Source organism: Sceloporus occidentalis, unplaced genomic scaffold (genome assembly GCF_023333645.1).
Source record: "Sceloporus occidentalis isolate IW3139 unplaced genomic scaffold, rSceOcc1.0.p SCAF_41, whole genome shotgun sequence".
NCBI lineage: Eukaryota > Metazoa > Chordata > Lepidosauria > Squamata > Phrynosomatidae > Sceloporus > Sceloporus occidentalis.
The window spans coordinates 6,052,200-6,066,571 of NW_028317021.1; the positions used below are offsets into that span (position 1 = coordinate 6,052,200).

Consider the following 14,372-nt stretch of genomic DNA (forward strand, 5'->3'; position numbering starts at 1 on the left):
AAATATACTGTTTCAGAGCAGCTCGCCTCAAGCACAGATTGTCTCAGAACAACACAAATTAATTTTTTTTTAAATGGGAAAAATGCAAATAAATGGATGGATGGATGGATGTTGGTACAAACCTGGCTACTTTCACTAGTCTGTTCATTCTCTAAACTCCGTATCTTTTTTTCAGCTGCCTCAAGCTCCTTGCTAAGTCTCTCCAACTCCAGTTTACCTTCAGAATTGGCCATCTGAAGGGCATCAAGTTCCAAGAGCTTTGTTTCGGTGGTTTTGATCTTTGCTTTAAAACTATCAATCGCCTCGGCTTGTTCCGTGCACTTGGCCTGGAGCCCCTCCAGCTCCTTTACCTTTATCTCAGCTTCCTGCAACTTGTTTAGACTCTCTTCCAATTCCATGAGGTGCTGTTCTTCAGCTTTTTCCAATTTGGTCTTCATGGCCTCCAAGCTTTTCTCTTTCTCTTCTGTCACTCCCTTCACCTTTTCTTTGAGAACATCAACCTCCTTCAGCAAAGATGACTTCTCATTTTCTTGCTTTACTTTCAGGTCTGACGTTTCACTCTCATGCTCTACTCTCATCTTCTCAATCTGGGCCTTGAGATCTGCATATTCAGTGGTCTGATCTCCAACTCCTTTGCTGAAGGATGTCTTCAGTTCTTCCATCGCTTGCTGATGTGACAGAATAGCAGATTCCAGCTTAGATTTCCACAGATCAGTCACATCTGAATTCTCCTTCTGGGCAGCATCCAGTTTCATTTTAAGGGATTCGTTCTCTTTTGCCATTTTTTCATTGGCTGCTAGCAAGGCTTTCATTTCCTTCTGGAATGATTCTTCATTAACTCCAACCTTCTCTTTCAGTGACTTTATCTCATCTTCATGCTCCTTACTTAGTGTTGTCATTTTCTCTTTCAGAGTGTTAATTTCTTCTAACAATGAGGCAGAAGTGTCCACACTGCTCTCTGGCTTACTAGACTCCAATTTTGCTCGTAGCTCAGTTACTTCCTTTTCGCGTAGTATTAGATCTTCCTCCAGTTCCATGATGCGAGATTTCTCTGATACAGTGGCCACCTAGAATCAACATTATTTAAAAAAGAGAGAGAGAGAGAGAGAGAGAGGAAAATCATTGTAACAGGTTGCACTTAGAGGCACAGAGGGATATACTGGTCACCTGTTCAGAGCAGCAATATCATTTTTCTAGCACTTCTAAGCCAGGCTTATGGAAGGTGAACTACCAGTAGATATTGGTAATCTAGTCTCATGTTCTACTTTTGGTGAAATTGCTAACGGACTGCTGAAAATCCTTAGCTAAACATTACTACTACCTCAGTTAAACAACTTCATAACCTTCATTTAATTAAAAAGATGTCTTTGCTTCCCTTTAAAACAAATGCAAATGGTCCTCAAGGGTTCAAAGTAAAACCTTTATTACACAAAAGTTAGTGGTAAGACAAACAGGCTGTTAAGTCAGAAGCTTAAAACTTCAGCCAGATGAAATTTTGGAAGTTTAATAGAATTCATTGTTTGAAGTCTTGGGAGGGAATGCCAGTTGACAAAATGTGGAAAGTCACTATTCTACATAGATCGTATAAGGCTTAAACTGGAGTTTAGAAATCTAATATCCTACACATAGCACATTTTAGTTACACTGTTTCAAAGCATGACATAGATCTTGGTTTCAGTGGAGCTGAAGGCAGAATGTAAAGCTGCCCCACCAAGGTGAGCCTTGGCCCTAAATAAGAGACAATTTTTCTGTCATCTCATGCATACACCTAAAAGAAATATTTGGTGACACAGGCCACTCAGAGAAGATTTAAAAACACTGCATCAGGGTGCTGTTGGACAAAAGCAGAGAAAAGAGGTGTATAAACCAACACTCAGAATAAAATGCAGACATTTATTAAATTTTGTTTAGTTCTGAGACTGAGAAAAGAGCTGATGTATGAACAAGTCTGAATAAATGATAAATGTTATCAGCAGGCATTTCCCTAGCCAAAGAGAATCCATTGCTTTGAAAAGAACTTTTAGGAGAACTGGCTAACATTATGCTTGCAGATTGGAGACTGTCTGGCAAAGAGAGATAAGATGCTAAACTGTTTTCTTCAGAGAAATAATTTAATAGTAATGGACACCAACTCAATGCAAAACCAGAAAGTTGAAAATGGTGTGGATCCTTCATTATTCAGCACTGAAATTTGAAGTCAGCACTGACTTCAAGATCACTGCAGAGACATGAGAACTTTAGCTAAATTCACTGAGACAGAGCAAAGTCTAAATTCACAAGATATCAAATTTGCATTATGCAAGTAGAAAGATCTGTTAAAAAGCACTTTGTTATATGTAGGACTGTACATATGGGACCTGCATATACTGAAGTAAAATTGCAGAGGTATAGTCAGAATTTTTTTTTAAAAAAAGCCTGGTATTGCTGATAGATAACTTTCTCTGTCTCTGTAAACTAGTTTCAGTGTAACCATACACAAATTCTCAACTCCTACCAAGAATGTAAAAAAAAAGGAGGGGGTGTATATATGTTTAGAAACTTGCGCTTTGGCTAATGGGAAGAAAAGGATCTATTTAATCGTTTTATGTAGCTACAAAAGCAAGTTAACTGGATAATCTGCAAATACAATTTAGAGCAGTGATCAGCAATGTGACGTGCCTAGTCTGAAGAATTCAGGGTTGGTCACTAGAAGCTGGCCCCAGTTCAAAATTAAAGGAATACCCCAAGTTCTAGATGCTAGATTCCTCTCAAAGCAAAATATTAAAACAGACGTTGTGCAGTCTGCTAAAGAGTACAAAAGTCTCTCTGTGTGTTTGTGGAAGATAATCAAATCTTTGCTAATTCTCAAAGGATACAGTATATCTAAAGTGACCTAGCTTCACTTGAGATACCGTAGAGTCAAAGGATGATTTGTAGGTACTGAAATGTTCCCTTTCTTTGTCAACATCTTCAGTGAGGCACTTTACAGAATCACTTGCTGCTGTTTGACCTTTGCAGGTCTTGCTGCTGTCTGACCTTTGCTACTAAAGAAGGTTGGCAGAAATAACCTGTGTACAAGATGTAAATGTGTGAAGACTCTTCACAATGTCTCTATAAAAGGTGATCACCAGCTCAAAAGGTGCAGATATCGCCAAGGAGCGTAAAGACCTTTACCTAACCACTACTGAAAGAACCACCACCAAGCTGAATCAAAACAGCAAAAGAAGTCATCACAATCCATTATTTCATCATCCGCTGAAGTGTGATTTAACTGTAGTTGTCAACCGAATGCCATCCCATGGAGTTTTGAGGTTCTTGGTCTCCTTGGTTGTGTTTTGGATGTATTATCCTTGATCCCTTTCTTTGCAAGCACCGTACCTACATCAGTGTTAAGAAGACCATTTTAAGAAATGCTTTGTTAAATGTCACGGCAGTGGAACAGAGGACTGTGTGCTTTCTTTTCCAAGGCACAGTGTGCCCACTCACTTCTAGCACCAGGACCTTTCCCCTTTATATACACAAAAAGGCCTTGTTCATTGAAATAGTGAAGTCCATTACCCTAGTGTCTTCTAACTCCCTCTGGAGTTTGTCAGCTTTGGTCTTTTCAAAGAGCAGGCTCTGTTCAAGCTCCTTAATGCGGGCATGCTCCAGTTTGGTCTGCGTCTGTTAGTAAAAAGGGAAAGGAAGAGAACACAACAGTGCCACCATCACATGCCAGCACAAGAGGAAAGAGGAGCTACATGCAGGATGTGCCACCAGTTGTCTTCGACCAGCGATGAGCAGCAAACGATGCAAGTGGATAACAAAACAAAACATAAAAATAAGGCGAAGTGGGTAGGAGAAATGAACAGGGTGATGCTGCAGATGGGAGACTCACGTGAAGGCGTAACACACGGCTGATACATTGAGAGAAAAGATGTGCACATACATACACAGACAAAGGAGCATGGACAAAAAAAGTGGCAAGGTAAACTCATGCAGCCAAAGTTATTTATCAGTGTGGCAATATTATCAGCACAAATTAGAACAGTTAATGCTTTGTAAGACATGATTCAAAATAACCTGAAGGGCTGTTGCACAGAAGAGGGCAAAGATTTGTTCTGCGCTACCCAAAAGGGAAGTACTAGATCCACTGAACCTAAGTGATGGAGGGTAATTTCAGCTGAGCTTTAGGGGGGGAAATCCATTATAGTAAAGGCAGTTCAACAATGCACCCAGTTACCTGGGGGGGGGGGGGGTCTTGCATGACATCTTCAACAAGTAGTTTAACAGCCATCTGTTGGGGATGCTTTAACTTGTATTTCAAGCAGGTGGTGGAACTCAACTTAAAAGGCTGCCTTAAATTCTCTTATACTTTCACCTCCTTTCAGTGAACATTGAATACCCAAACATAGCTGACTCCTGGAATTTCTTGCAAAATATTGGTTGGCTGTAGCAGGCAAAATGTCCACCTAGATTTCTACTTATGGACCAATTCACTAGGCATAACAGCATCCCTAGGAGCTGATAAGTCCCCTCCACCACCACCTTGATCTTGCTTTGTTAAACAGTTCTACTACTAAATCTAGAAGGATCGATAATCACATGTCACCCAGAAAGAAGAAATGGCTCAAGCCCACACTAAAATGAAGGCTCTTCCTCCTCTAAGGATGATTATTTCATGTAACTAAAACTCTAGTGTTTCAAAAGTTTGTGCAGAAATCTTTATGCCTTTTTGGCTAGTCTGATAAAGGCATTGCCACAATACAGATTTTGGAACGTGCACGTTAGCCAAAATGGCTATCCCTGTGTATGTGAAACTCAACAGAGTGCTGCCAAATAATCTGGGTTTTCTCAGAGACATGTTGACAGTGAATTGCTATAGGATGCTCCTCAAAGAACTGCTACAAACTGATCAGAGAGAGAGGAAAGGAGGGAACAACATAGATTGCTGACAATTTGCTTCAGACAAGAAAATGACATACGAGTATGTTGTAATGTTTAAAAAATGCCTTCTAGGTGGCATCTTTCATAATCTTAACTGTAAATAGTGAATGTTTTAAATCATGGCACATCAGAACAACTGTTCATAAATGTACAAGCAGTCTGATTCACTGGATGCCAGGACAGTCACAAGTTTTCCTAGAGGGGCACACTAGAGGAATAAGAGGGAAGAGCAGACCTCATGGAGCTGACAGGAGGCCAGTGCCAATTCATTGATCCTTCTGGCTCTTCTGTTGCTCTTCCTTGAGTCTGCTGCCTGTTCAACTACCATCCCCTAAAAGGCCAGCAGGCCAAGTTGAGTCTGGGAGATATCTTTGTGCAGAGAAAGAGCAGTAGCCTGTGCATGCCTTCCCTTCTTTCTCTGGGAAGTGGTGCAGATTAAGTTCAGGGAGAAAAGATAAAGTGAACGGGGTGGGGCAATAGTAGAGGAATATAGGAGTTGGGCATATTCAGTGAGCACCTTGCCCAACAGCAACCCCAACACAAGACTGGTATGAGGTGGTGGGATGGTATCTCAAGTGCTATCTTTGAAGTGCTGGTGGACAGATGGTTCTTGGCATGAATAAATCACTGATTTCCTGCTATCAGCCACAAGTGGAACTGAAAGGCACTTTTGGCACTGTCCAGTGAATTTTCAGTACAGATATCCTACAAGTGCTCCATCCACACCACCGCTGTCAAGTGGTACTTCTCCCTTTTTAAGGGGCATAGGTTTGACATGGGTAGTGACTTATCAAGTAGCTGAAGTACCTGCAGCAGTGTGTACCATTTTAACACCTCTGATTAGTTAATCTATTTTATATGGGCATAATGCCTATTTAAAAAAAACTTTTTTAAAAGGGCCATTTAAAGATAGAGAGCTCAGGGAAGGGGTGAGCTATGCAAAATGAGAAGGGTGGAACCTTGTACACCTTGAAGCATCAATGACATGGCCTAGCGCTACTTTTAAATTTCAGCAGGGCCTTGAAGACTGACTATTGAAGGGGATTAGGCCTTGCAGAATTGTGCTGTACAGCCTGTATTTCATTTAAATAAATAAAATAAAACTTTTATTTATATCCCGCTTTTCTGTTACAAGACAATCAAAGCGGCTCACAACATATTAAAATCCACATTTACAAAATTATGTCCCAAATTCCCCCCCTTAAAACAGGATTAAACATGTACAATTAAAATATCTATTAAAAACATAATTAAAAAACTCAATAAAAATATAACAAGGACAGAGTGGTGGGCTAATCCATGATGTGGGGGGCAGACATTTGTTATTTTTAATAACTGTTTTTAAATAGTTTTTATTTATGGCTAGTCTAATGATATTATTGTATTTGGAATATTGTGTAGCTACATTTCTTTGAACTGCTAGCGAAAAAGCAGGATGAGGATGATAATGATGAGAAGAAGTCCATTATATTTGTAGAGGAGTAGGACCATAAAAGATTAGCTGCTACAGCCATTTCTAGTATACTGACCGAAAAGGGTGAGTCAGCCTCAGTCCATTTAAAGGACACCCAATGGACTGAAAAGTATTTATTCTTACTTACACCATGGTATTTATAACCCACTTTTAAATATATATGTATCTAAACTGATCTACAACTAATCATGAAGGGAGAAATGATTAAAGGAGAGTGATTAATATTATAAAGAATAGCACTTAATAGGCTGCAAGAGAACAATAAAGGAAAAATAAAACAACATCTTAATGACTCACCTAAAGGTAGGGAGGGAAGGGGTTAGATGGGTGTCCCCAATGAAAGAATTCCACTATTGTGGAGTCACTACTGAAAGTTGTGATATTTGCTTTATTTCTGTCACTATCCCAAAATTTCTATCAGGCCATTTAAGGTTTTGGGTTTACTCATGATGAAAATGAGACGCTGGACTGAAGACTGCACAGACTAACAAATTCTGAAAGTGACATAGTTCTGTGCTGTTCCAAGGGCTGGTTTTGGTGTGGCTGTTTTTGTTTCTTGTTTGACATCAGTGATTCCTTTCCCCCAGAATCTGATGAGGCAAGCCAGCTAATAGTCTACATCTTCACTTCTGCACAGAACCCTCTACGGGGATAACCTTCTGGTGCAGTTAGTCTGTTGCAATAAATGCATTTATCATGGCATAAGGATTCCCACCCGTGTAGACTATATGGAAAAACAGATGAATCAGATGCGTTGTTTCCTCTACTGTAATGTTGCTGGCCTACTAGCATTGACTAGTATTGTATTGTATTGTATTGTATTGTGTATTGTGGTTATATGATGATGTTTTTAATCTGTTATGTATTTTGTAGACTGTATTGCTGTTTTCGATGGGATCCCACTTCGATCCGCAGGGAAAGGCGGGAAATAGAAAAATTATTATTATTATTATTATTATTATTATTATTATTATTATTATTTCATGGGGTAGTTCACTTTGTGAGATACTGCTCATCCAGTGGACTCCACATAATGAATTTGTATTCTTTAAGTTGCTTTGTGAGGCTGTCTTAAGATCCTTATAGGAGGGCTTTCTCCTGGTCCCACCACTGTCTGTGAGCTTGTCTGTGAAGAAAAGCAAGATGACCTTCTTGATGGCTGCTCCCAGGCTGTGCAACAACTTCCATGGTAAGCTAGCATGACCCCCCCTGTGCTGTCTTTCAATGGCAGGCAAATACATTTGCATTCAAACAGGTATCTGATTATTAATTGTTCATGGGAAGTCCTTATGGTGTGTACGTGGGCTTTCTTTTTAACTTTATTGTTATGTTTTAAAATGAATTTACATTTTTTTAAAAAATTGGTGGTGCTTTAATATGATTGCTTGTTGAATTGTGGCTTCTTATTATCAGATTGCAAGCCACCTCCCATGCTGAGAGAAAGGCAGGTTATAGATAAATTAAACAGACAAGCAAATAAATAAAATATGCAGATGCCACAAGGACGGGTACTTTTCCATACAGCTAGCAACCTTTTCAACACAGGCCTTGTCTCAATATGTTGAACACACACTAAATTCCTGATATTAAGTTGCTGTGAATACACAGGGATAAGTTCAGTCAGATTTCCCACAGACAGCTGGCAATCCAGTTTTGCAGCACTAACTTTTCTGGGACAAGTGGTGCTTAATGGCCAAAAGACAATCTGAATGTTAGGTGCTGGGATGCTCAGAACTCAGCTGGGATGGGTGCAGGTCTTGTTGGCAAATGCTCAAATAACCATTACCAGGCATGACTTAATAACTCCCTGTGGGAAAAAAAAATGATTTTGTAGGGCAAAAGCCTTGCTAGGGGAAAAGAAAGACAGAGAAACCCAATGTAGAAAAGGTAAGGGGAAGAGAAAGACAGGGCACATGCAGATTTCATTGAACTATACCACGAGCCTGATCTGAAAGAACAGAGAATAAAAGATTGCTATGGTCAGCTGTGCCAATGGGACAATGAAGGACATACAGCAGGAAACAAACATCAGCCACAAGAAGAAAGTCTGTTTGAGGTGAGAAAGCAGCCAGCTCCATCTCAGATAGCTTCTTGAAAGCGCCACTGATATTTCAGCATACCAAAAAGGAACTAAAATTATCCTTACTTGTTTAGTTAAATTCTTCCCAACCTTTGGGTTTTGCAAACAAAAAGTGTGTGTGTGTGTCTGTGTGTGAAGAATCTCTGTGATGCAGAGTATGCATTCTGCTTATTAATGGGGCAGCTAGATGATACAATAGATTACAATTAGATTTCATTATCAATTTCTCTCTGACCTGCCCTTTTCTTTTCTTTTCTCAGATGGAAACAATGCATGAAGACAGCCAACAGAGCCTCCTGAATTTCCACCCAGTGGACACTAGTGGGCACTCCTGGGTTACCCAGAAAATATTGGTTGAGTGGAGGGAGAAATTCTCTTGATTATACAAGGGCCTACTTTTAAAATACTGCAATGGTTCTCAAAGCTACATGCACACAAGCAGAGAAACTAAGGCCCCAAAGGCCGACTACATCATTAGTGGTTAAAGTACTTCATCAACCAAGTTTTATTGGTAAGTAATCTGTGTTAAGGAAGGAGGGGGAAGATGTCTCCACACATTCAGATGTCCTCTTACATTCTCAGGGTCTTCAGAAATCTGCCTCTTTTGCTATTGGCAAAAATTAAAACAAAGAGTTCACCAGAATGCTCAGCACTACAATCCCAATACAACCAGGACGGAGGCAAATGAGGGAGCATATACATTTCCCGTTTTGCTGGAGGTGATACACTCAATTGCTCCCATCCTCCAGAAATTATTTCCTCTTCCAGTGATCCCCACAATTTAGCAAGATCTACCTGAAACCGCAAAAAGGAAGAAGCAGCCATTCTAGCTGGTGGATTCTGGGGACTATAGTCCAGAATAAAACATTTCCCAGGCTTCAAAAATACACTGATCTGCATGAAAGCCAAATGTGTTAAGAAGTACACTGAGTGGGAGAAGGCACCCAAATCAAACCTACCTAGTTGTAATATTGCTATATGATTCCCAGCAGCATAGGACTGCATTATGGCAATTTCCCATGCTGTTTTGCTGTTTGTTGGGTGTTTCAAGTGTGAAAGAGAATGGAAGGGTAGCTAGATGCTTAATGTGGTCTTCTAGGAAGCCTTGTAAATGTGGTCATATTGTGAAGTTACAAGGACAACAGTTTGGCATATAGCAAGGATGCCTTCAAGCAAATCTGACTTCTTGATCAAATGACCATGCTGAAAGGGTCATACAACCAGTTCACAAGCATTTTGCTGTGGGTCTGAAGGTGATGGGCAGTGGGGAGAGCTCATCCAATTCTCCCCTGTATTACACAAAGTCTTTTCAAAATAACGCTGCCCTGAGAATCGCAGCATAGAAAATGTTAAAATAAATAATAATGAACTTGCATTTTCCCTGCATATTGGTAACACACACACACACAAAAAGATGCAGGCCACAGGCTGAGAAGGTAAATGAGTGTTCCATGAAGAATCCAGATAAAATGGATGGAAGATTAAAGTAAAAGAATAACTAAAGAAGATGTTAATGTGAAATGGATAACTCAGTACAAGGCTAGCACTTCCAGTATGAAATTATTTGCAGCTCTGCATGTCAGTTTTGAACTTAGCATTGCACATGGTGCAAGGGAAAAGACATTTACTATACACTGCTTTTTTTAGAGTATAAACAAAAACATATTAAAGACCATGTTAAAGAAGCTTCAGGACAGCCAACATTATGAATTAAGTGTACAAAACTGGCAGTGTTTACATTGGGCTCCACTATTTAAATCTAATTTGCCAAGTAACATGGCCTGCACAGTCTGGTAACATTTGTTAGCAATAAAGTAAGAACATGCTCAGTATATACTCTTGACTACAGTACTTGATCCAAAACTTGGATGGAATGAATTATTGAAAACTAAATTGAACTACAGGATGATACTGAGCATATATATTAGCAGTGCTCAACTGTACTTCTGGCCAAAGAACAAATTCTATTGGCCTTCAGCACTTACTTCAGGAAACCTATATTTACACACTGCGAGTTTTATAACTTTAGCGTGGCATTTCTACTTGGCAATTTTAATAAACATTTTGGGAAAGCATCTGCAAAATGTTGTATAAAATAGCAGAATGGGAAGAATTAAACAACCAAAAACAAATGAGAAGAAGTCACTTGTTTGCATATGGGAAAAAGAATTAGAAAGAAAGTCTCCAAAACTTTTGACTATATCCCAGTAAATGAGATAATGGTATCTCTACTTTATGTAGATTCCTGGACTGTCTCTCACATATATATATATATATATATATATATATATATATATATATATATAAAATCCTTGTGTTTTATTCTCCTGTGATGTGCTGTAGTGGTAGTAGCAGCTAGAATTGTTTCCTTTTCAACATCCTACCATATGAACCAGTTTTAACAGCATGGAGAAATTTTACCTCTAGGTCACCTTTGGTAATGGATTCCTCTTCTACACGGAACTGGAGGTCTTCAACCCTCCTGTGAATAAAAAGGGGAAAAGCAGAATAAATTCAATTGGATTCACCTAGCAATGTGCCACTTTAAAGGAGGAAAACCAAGCATCACAGCTACACTATTTTTAATTTATTATAAAAGAGAGAAGACAAGCATTGGTTTACAAAAATCTGGAATTCTATAGAAAAGGGACTGGCTTCTTGTTCCTACTAAGGAAAATGCAGAATGTTCCATCTGTACAGCATGCATTAATCCTGCTTCCACAAGGCGCTGCATGATGCCAATGGAGCAAACTTGTACCAAACTTGTACCATTCCATGATGTAAAGAACTCAGATCTACTAACTTTCTTTAATGTTGGATTGTAACTGAGCTCATCATGATTTTAAGGATTTTAAGGATGTCCAGGTACATTCAATGGTCTGCTCCATATAACGCTTTCCTTAAGATCTGCTGCCACTTTGCAAACAAACCACCAGCTTGCTTTATTTTTAATCTCTCATTTATAAATAGTTTATCTTTAATATTAGAGTACCTATCAACAGAAAAATGTTCATTTATGCCCTTTGTCAGATATTTTCACAGAAGCATGTAACAGATTGCAAGGGGAAGTAAGAACTGGTCAGAACAACTAGACTTTGTTATTTTCTTTCTTCCTCATAAACATAACCACAAATGAACTTGTCGCTATTTTCCCCTTATTTTTCTTCCTCTTCATCATTAACATTCATAAAGAGTTGTAAATTGCCCGAGGGAAAAAAATCTCCGAGGGGGGCATTTTGGGAGCAGATTTAACTTACCTTCTCTCTTCCTCTAATTGATTAAGGAGCTCCACTTTCTCTCTGTCAGCGGCTTCTACCAAGGCCCGCAACTGGTCCATCTTAGTTTCCATTTCAAGTATGCGCTGATTTTGAAAAAAGTACTTTAGATGAGTCTCTCATTTTACTTAAATCAAGCTACAGTGAACTGGCTACACAAATGACATATTGCTTCAAAAGATGTAGCATCGCCCTCTTCATCAAGGCCTGAAACTTACTTGCAAAGGTCATACTTTGTGAGAAGTGAGGTAACACAGAGCTGATGCATTATCCTAGCAGTTGATTTGGTATGTTTTAAATGTCAGTGTTTTGAAAACAGCGTTTTAACTGAAGATATTATTTGCTAATTTTTAAATGTCTGTACTTCATACCGTTTCAACTGCCCTGTTTTAACGTATGCTGTAAGCCACTTTGAATCTATCTTGTATTATTATCTATTGTTTTATATGTATTTTGTAGAATGTACGCCATTGGCAGGTTTCATTTTTATCGATTTTATTGTCTATATGTACAGCGTTGTGTAAATCTATAGCGCTATATAAATAAAGTATAATAATAACAATAATAACAACAATAATAATCTCATTTGGGAGAAAAGCGGGATAAAAATAAAATGAATAAATAAAGATAAATAGCAAGCAAAGAGACCTCTCAAAGTATAGCAAGACCTTTTTGACTTGATCTTCCTCTTGCATTAGCAAAGTGGTTCCCAACCTTTGGCCCTCCAGCTGTTTTGGGCACCAACTCCCAGAATCCCTAGCCAGCCTGGCTTGATGGTAAGGGACTGTGGGAGATGAAGTCTAAAACAGCTGGAGGATAAATGAGCACTAGGCTGTATTTATTTTCTGTAATCACCATTTCAACAGGCAAATCGTCAAGGCCTACCTGATCATGCCCATCTCGTGCCAGAGCCAGTTGCTGCTCTATTTCCCCAACATGGCTGGTGGCCTTGGCAACCTCCGCTCTCTCCAGGTCCCTCTCAGCCAGTAGTTGCTCTATGTGTTGTTGTTTCTCTTTGAGGGCTTCCTGAAGAGCAGTGGTGCCCGAGATTTTCCTTGCATACCTTGATGATGTTTCTGTCAACTTCAAAAATAAGATATGCAATGTTAAAGACCTTAGCTACCACTTGAAAAGGATAAGAGTACACTTTAGTTTCACCTACTCTGACCACCTGTTTAACTATGAGCTAACCAGTGTAATTCTGCATACATTTCTTTGTTGATAGTCCAAAATGTGAAATTATGTTACACCTGCAGGCTCCTAGGAGCCACAAACATGGCTGCATGTGGGAGCTGCATGTGGTCTGCAAGCTGCCCACTCCCCACCCTGTGTTAGAAGAAAAGTGGTTTATGATGTCTCTCAAGATCTGTACTATCCCCTTGTTTTACAAGCACCAAACACTGACCGTGTGATGTTCCTATTTCTTCTCTGAAGACTTAAAAGATGCAATAAGAAAAGAAGCTTACTAGTCCTGTACGGCTTGGTTTGCTGCTTACTGATGAGGCCACGGAACTGAGAGAGCTGAGAGAGGAGGCACTTGGGCTGCGTTTCAAGCTTGTGGGTGTCGGAATGACTTTTCTGACTGTTGTCTTGGCTTTTGCTGGTGTCGTTGACGGAAAGCCAATCTTGGTAACTTTATGAACAGGCGCAAACAGGCCATACTTGGGCTGGCACTGGAAGTACCTTGGGGCAAAGAGAGAAAAAAATCCAGAAATGAAATCATATTGAACAGAAAAATCTATTTCTTTTTGGACAGTTTAAGTGTTTTAAAAAACACAAATGTGTGCACTCTTATACGCAGATATGTTGCCTGCTTCAAGATAGTGTAAGACGCAGATAAATTGATTAAATAGATATACAACACTTCAGTGCTATCAATAAATACTTTGTGTCATAAGTTATTTGTTGCTCCTTGCACAAGTTTAACTGCCATAAAATTAATAGCGCTAACACTATTGTATAAGGAAAGTGAATGCCTCCTCTGCGGTTTACCGAGGCTATTTTTTAAAAGTTTCACAGATAATATAAACTGTTTGCATATTTTTGGTGGGTTATTCAGGCTATGTGGCCATGTTCTAGAATAGTTTATTCCTGACGTTTCACCAGCATCTGTGGTTGGCATCTTCAGAGACATTTTGCATATTAATGATTGCACATTGCAATACACAGCTGGAAAGTTATCGAATTATCGCAATTCTAATACTCACTACCCAGCATTTCTCCAGACATTCCCTGAACATTCCCTGCTTGTTTTTTCACTTCCCATAACCCCAAAAGTAATCTTAAAGAAAAAAAAAAACCCAAATAAATCCACACACACTGACATGAGTCTTCAGAACTGTATGCATGAGGCATGTTTGGGCGATGATGTGACTGAAAGACCAGATTTTTTAAAAGAAGCAAGAAGGACTGCACTGAGTCTTCAAGAACCAGTATAAATTTGCATTCACCCAGGTGGCCTAGTTGCAATAAACATGTGGAATGGCTGCATCATGGTAGAAAATAAGAAGCCATCATCCCTTCATGCATGATTTTTAAAATGTCTTTTTGAGAGGAGAGGGAAGAAATGCTATTTTCCCTGCCTAGATGCTAGAATATTCCAAAGCTGACTCAGCAGGGCTGAAAGCTGCACCCCAAC

The 14,372-nt window shown here is 39.3% G+C and overlaps 1 protein-coding gene across 11 annotated transcripts in view; it reads right to left on the minus strand.

Annotated features, from left to right (window-relative positions):
• Window positions 1–14,372, minus strand: part of CLIP1 (CAP-Gly domain containing linker protein 1) — a 93,184-nt gene that overhangs the window by 44,858 nt on the left and 33,954 nt on the right. For 3 of the 11 annotated variants that reach the window (XM_089489702.1, XM_089489696.1, XM_089489698.1), the window contains exons 5-11: window positions 13,201–13,417; window positions 12,620–12,817; window positions 11,717–11,820; window positions 10,881–10,941; window positions 9,034–9,066; window positions 3,538–3,642; window positions 123–1,067 (exon numbers count right to left, since the gene is read on the minus strand). In XM_089489702.1, the coding sequence (XP_089345828.1) occupies window positions 123–1,067; window positions 3,538–3,642; window positions 9,034–9,066; window positions 10,881–10,941; window positions 11,717–11,820; window positions 12,620–12,817; window positions 13,201–13,417 (1,663 nt within the window). The remainder of the gene's footprint in view (window positions 1–122; window positions 1,068–3,537; window positions 3,643–9,033; window positions 9,067–10,880; window positions 10,942–11,716; window positions 11,821–12,619; window positions 12,818–13,200; window positions 13,418–14,372) is intronic. The other 8 variants (XM_089489694.1, XM_089489693.1, XM_089489700.1 and 5 more) reach the window with 4 other exon arrangements.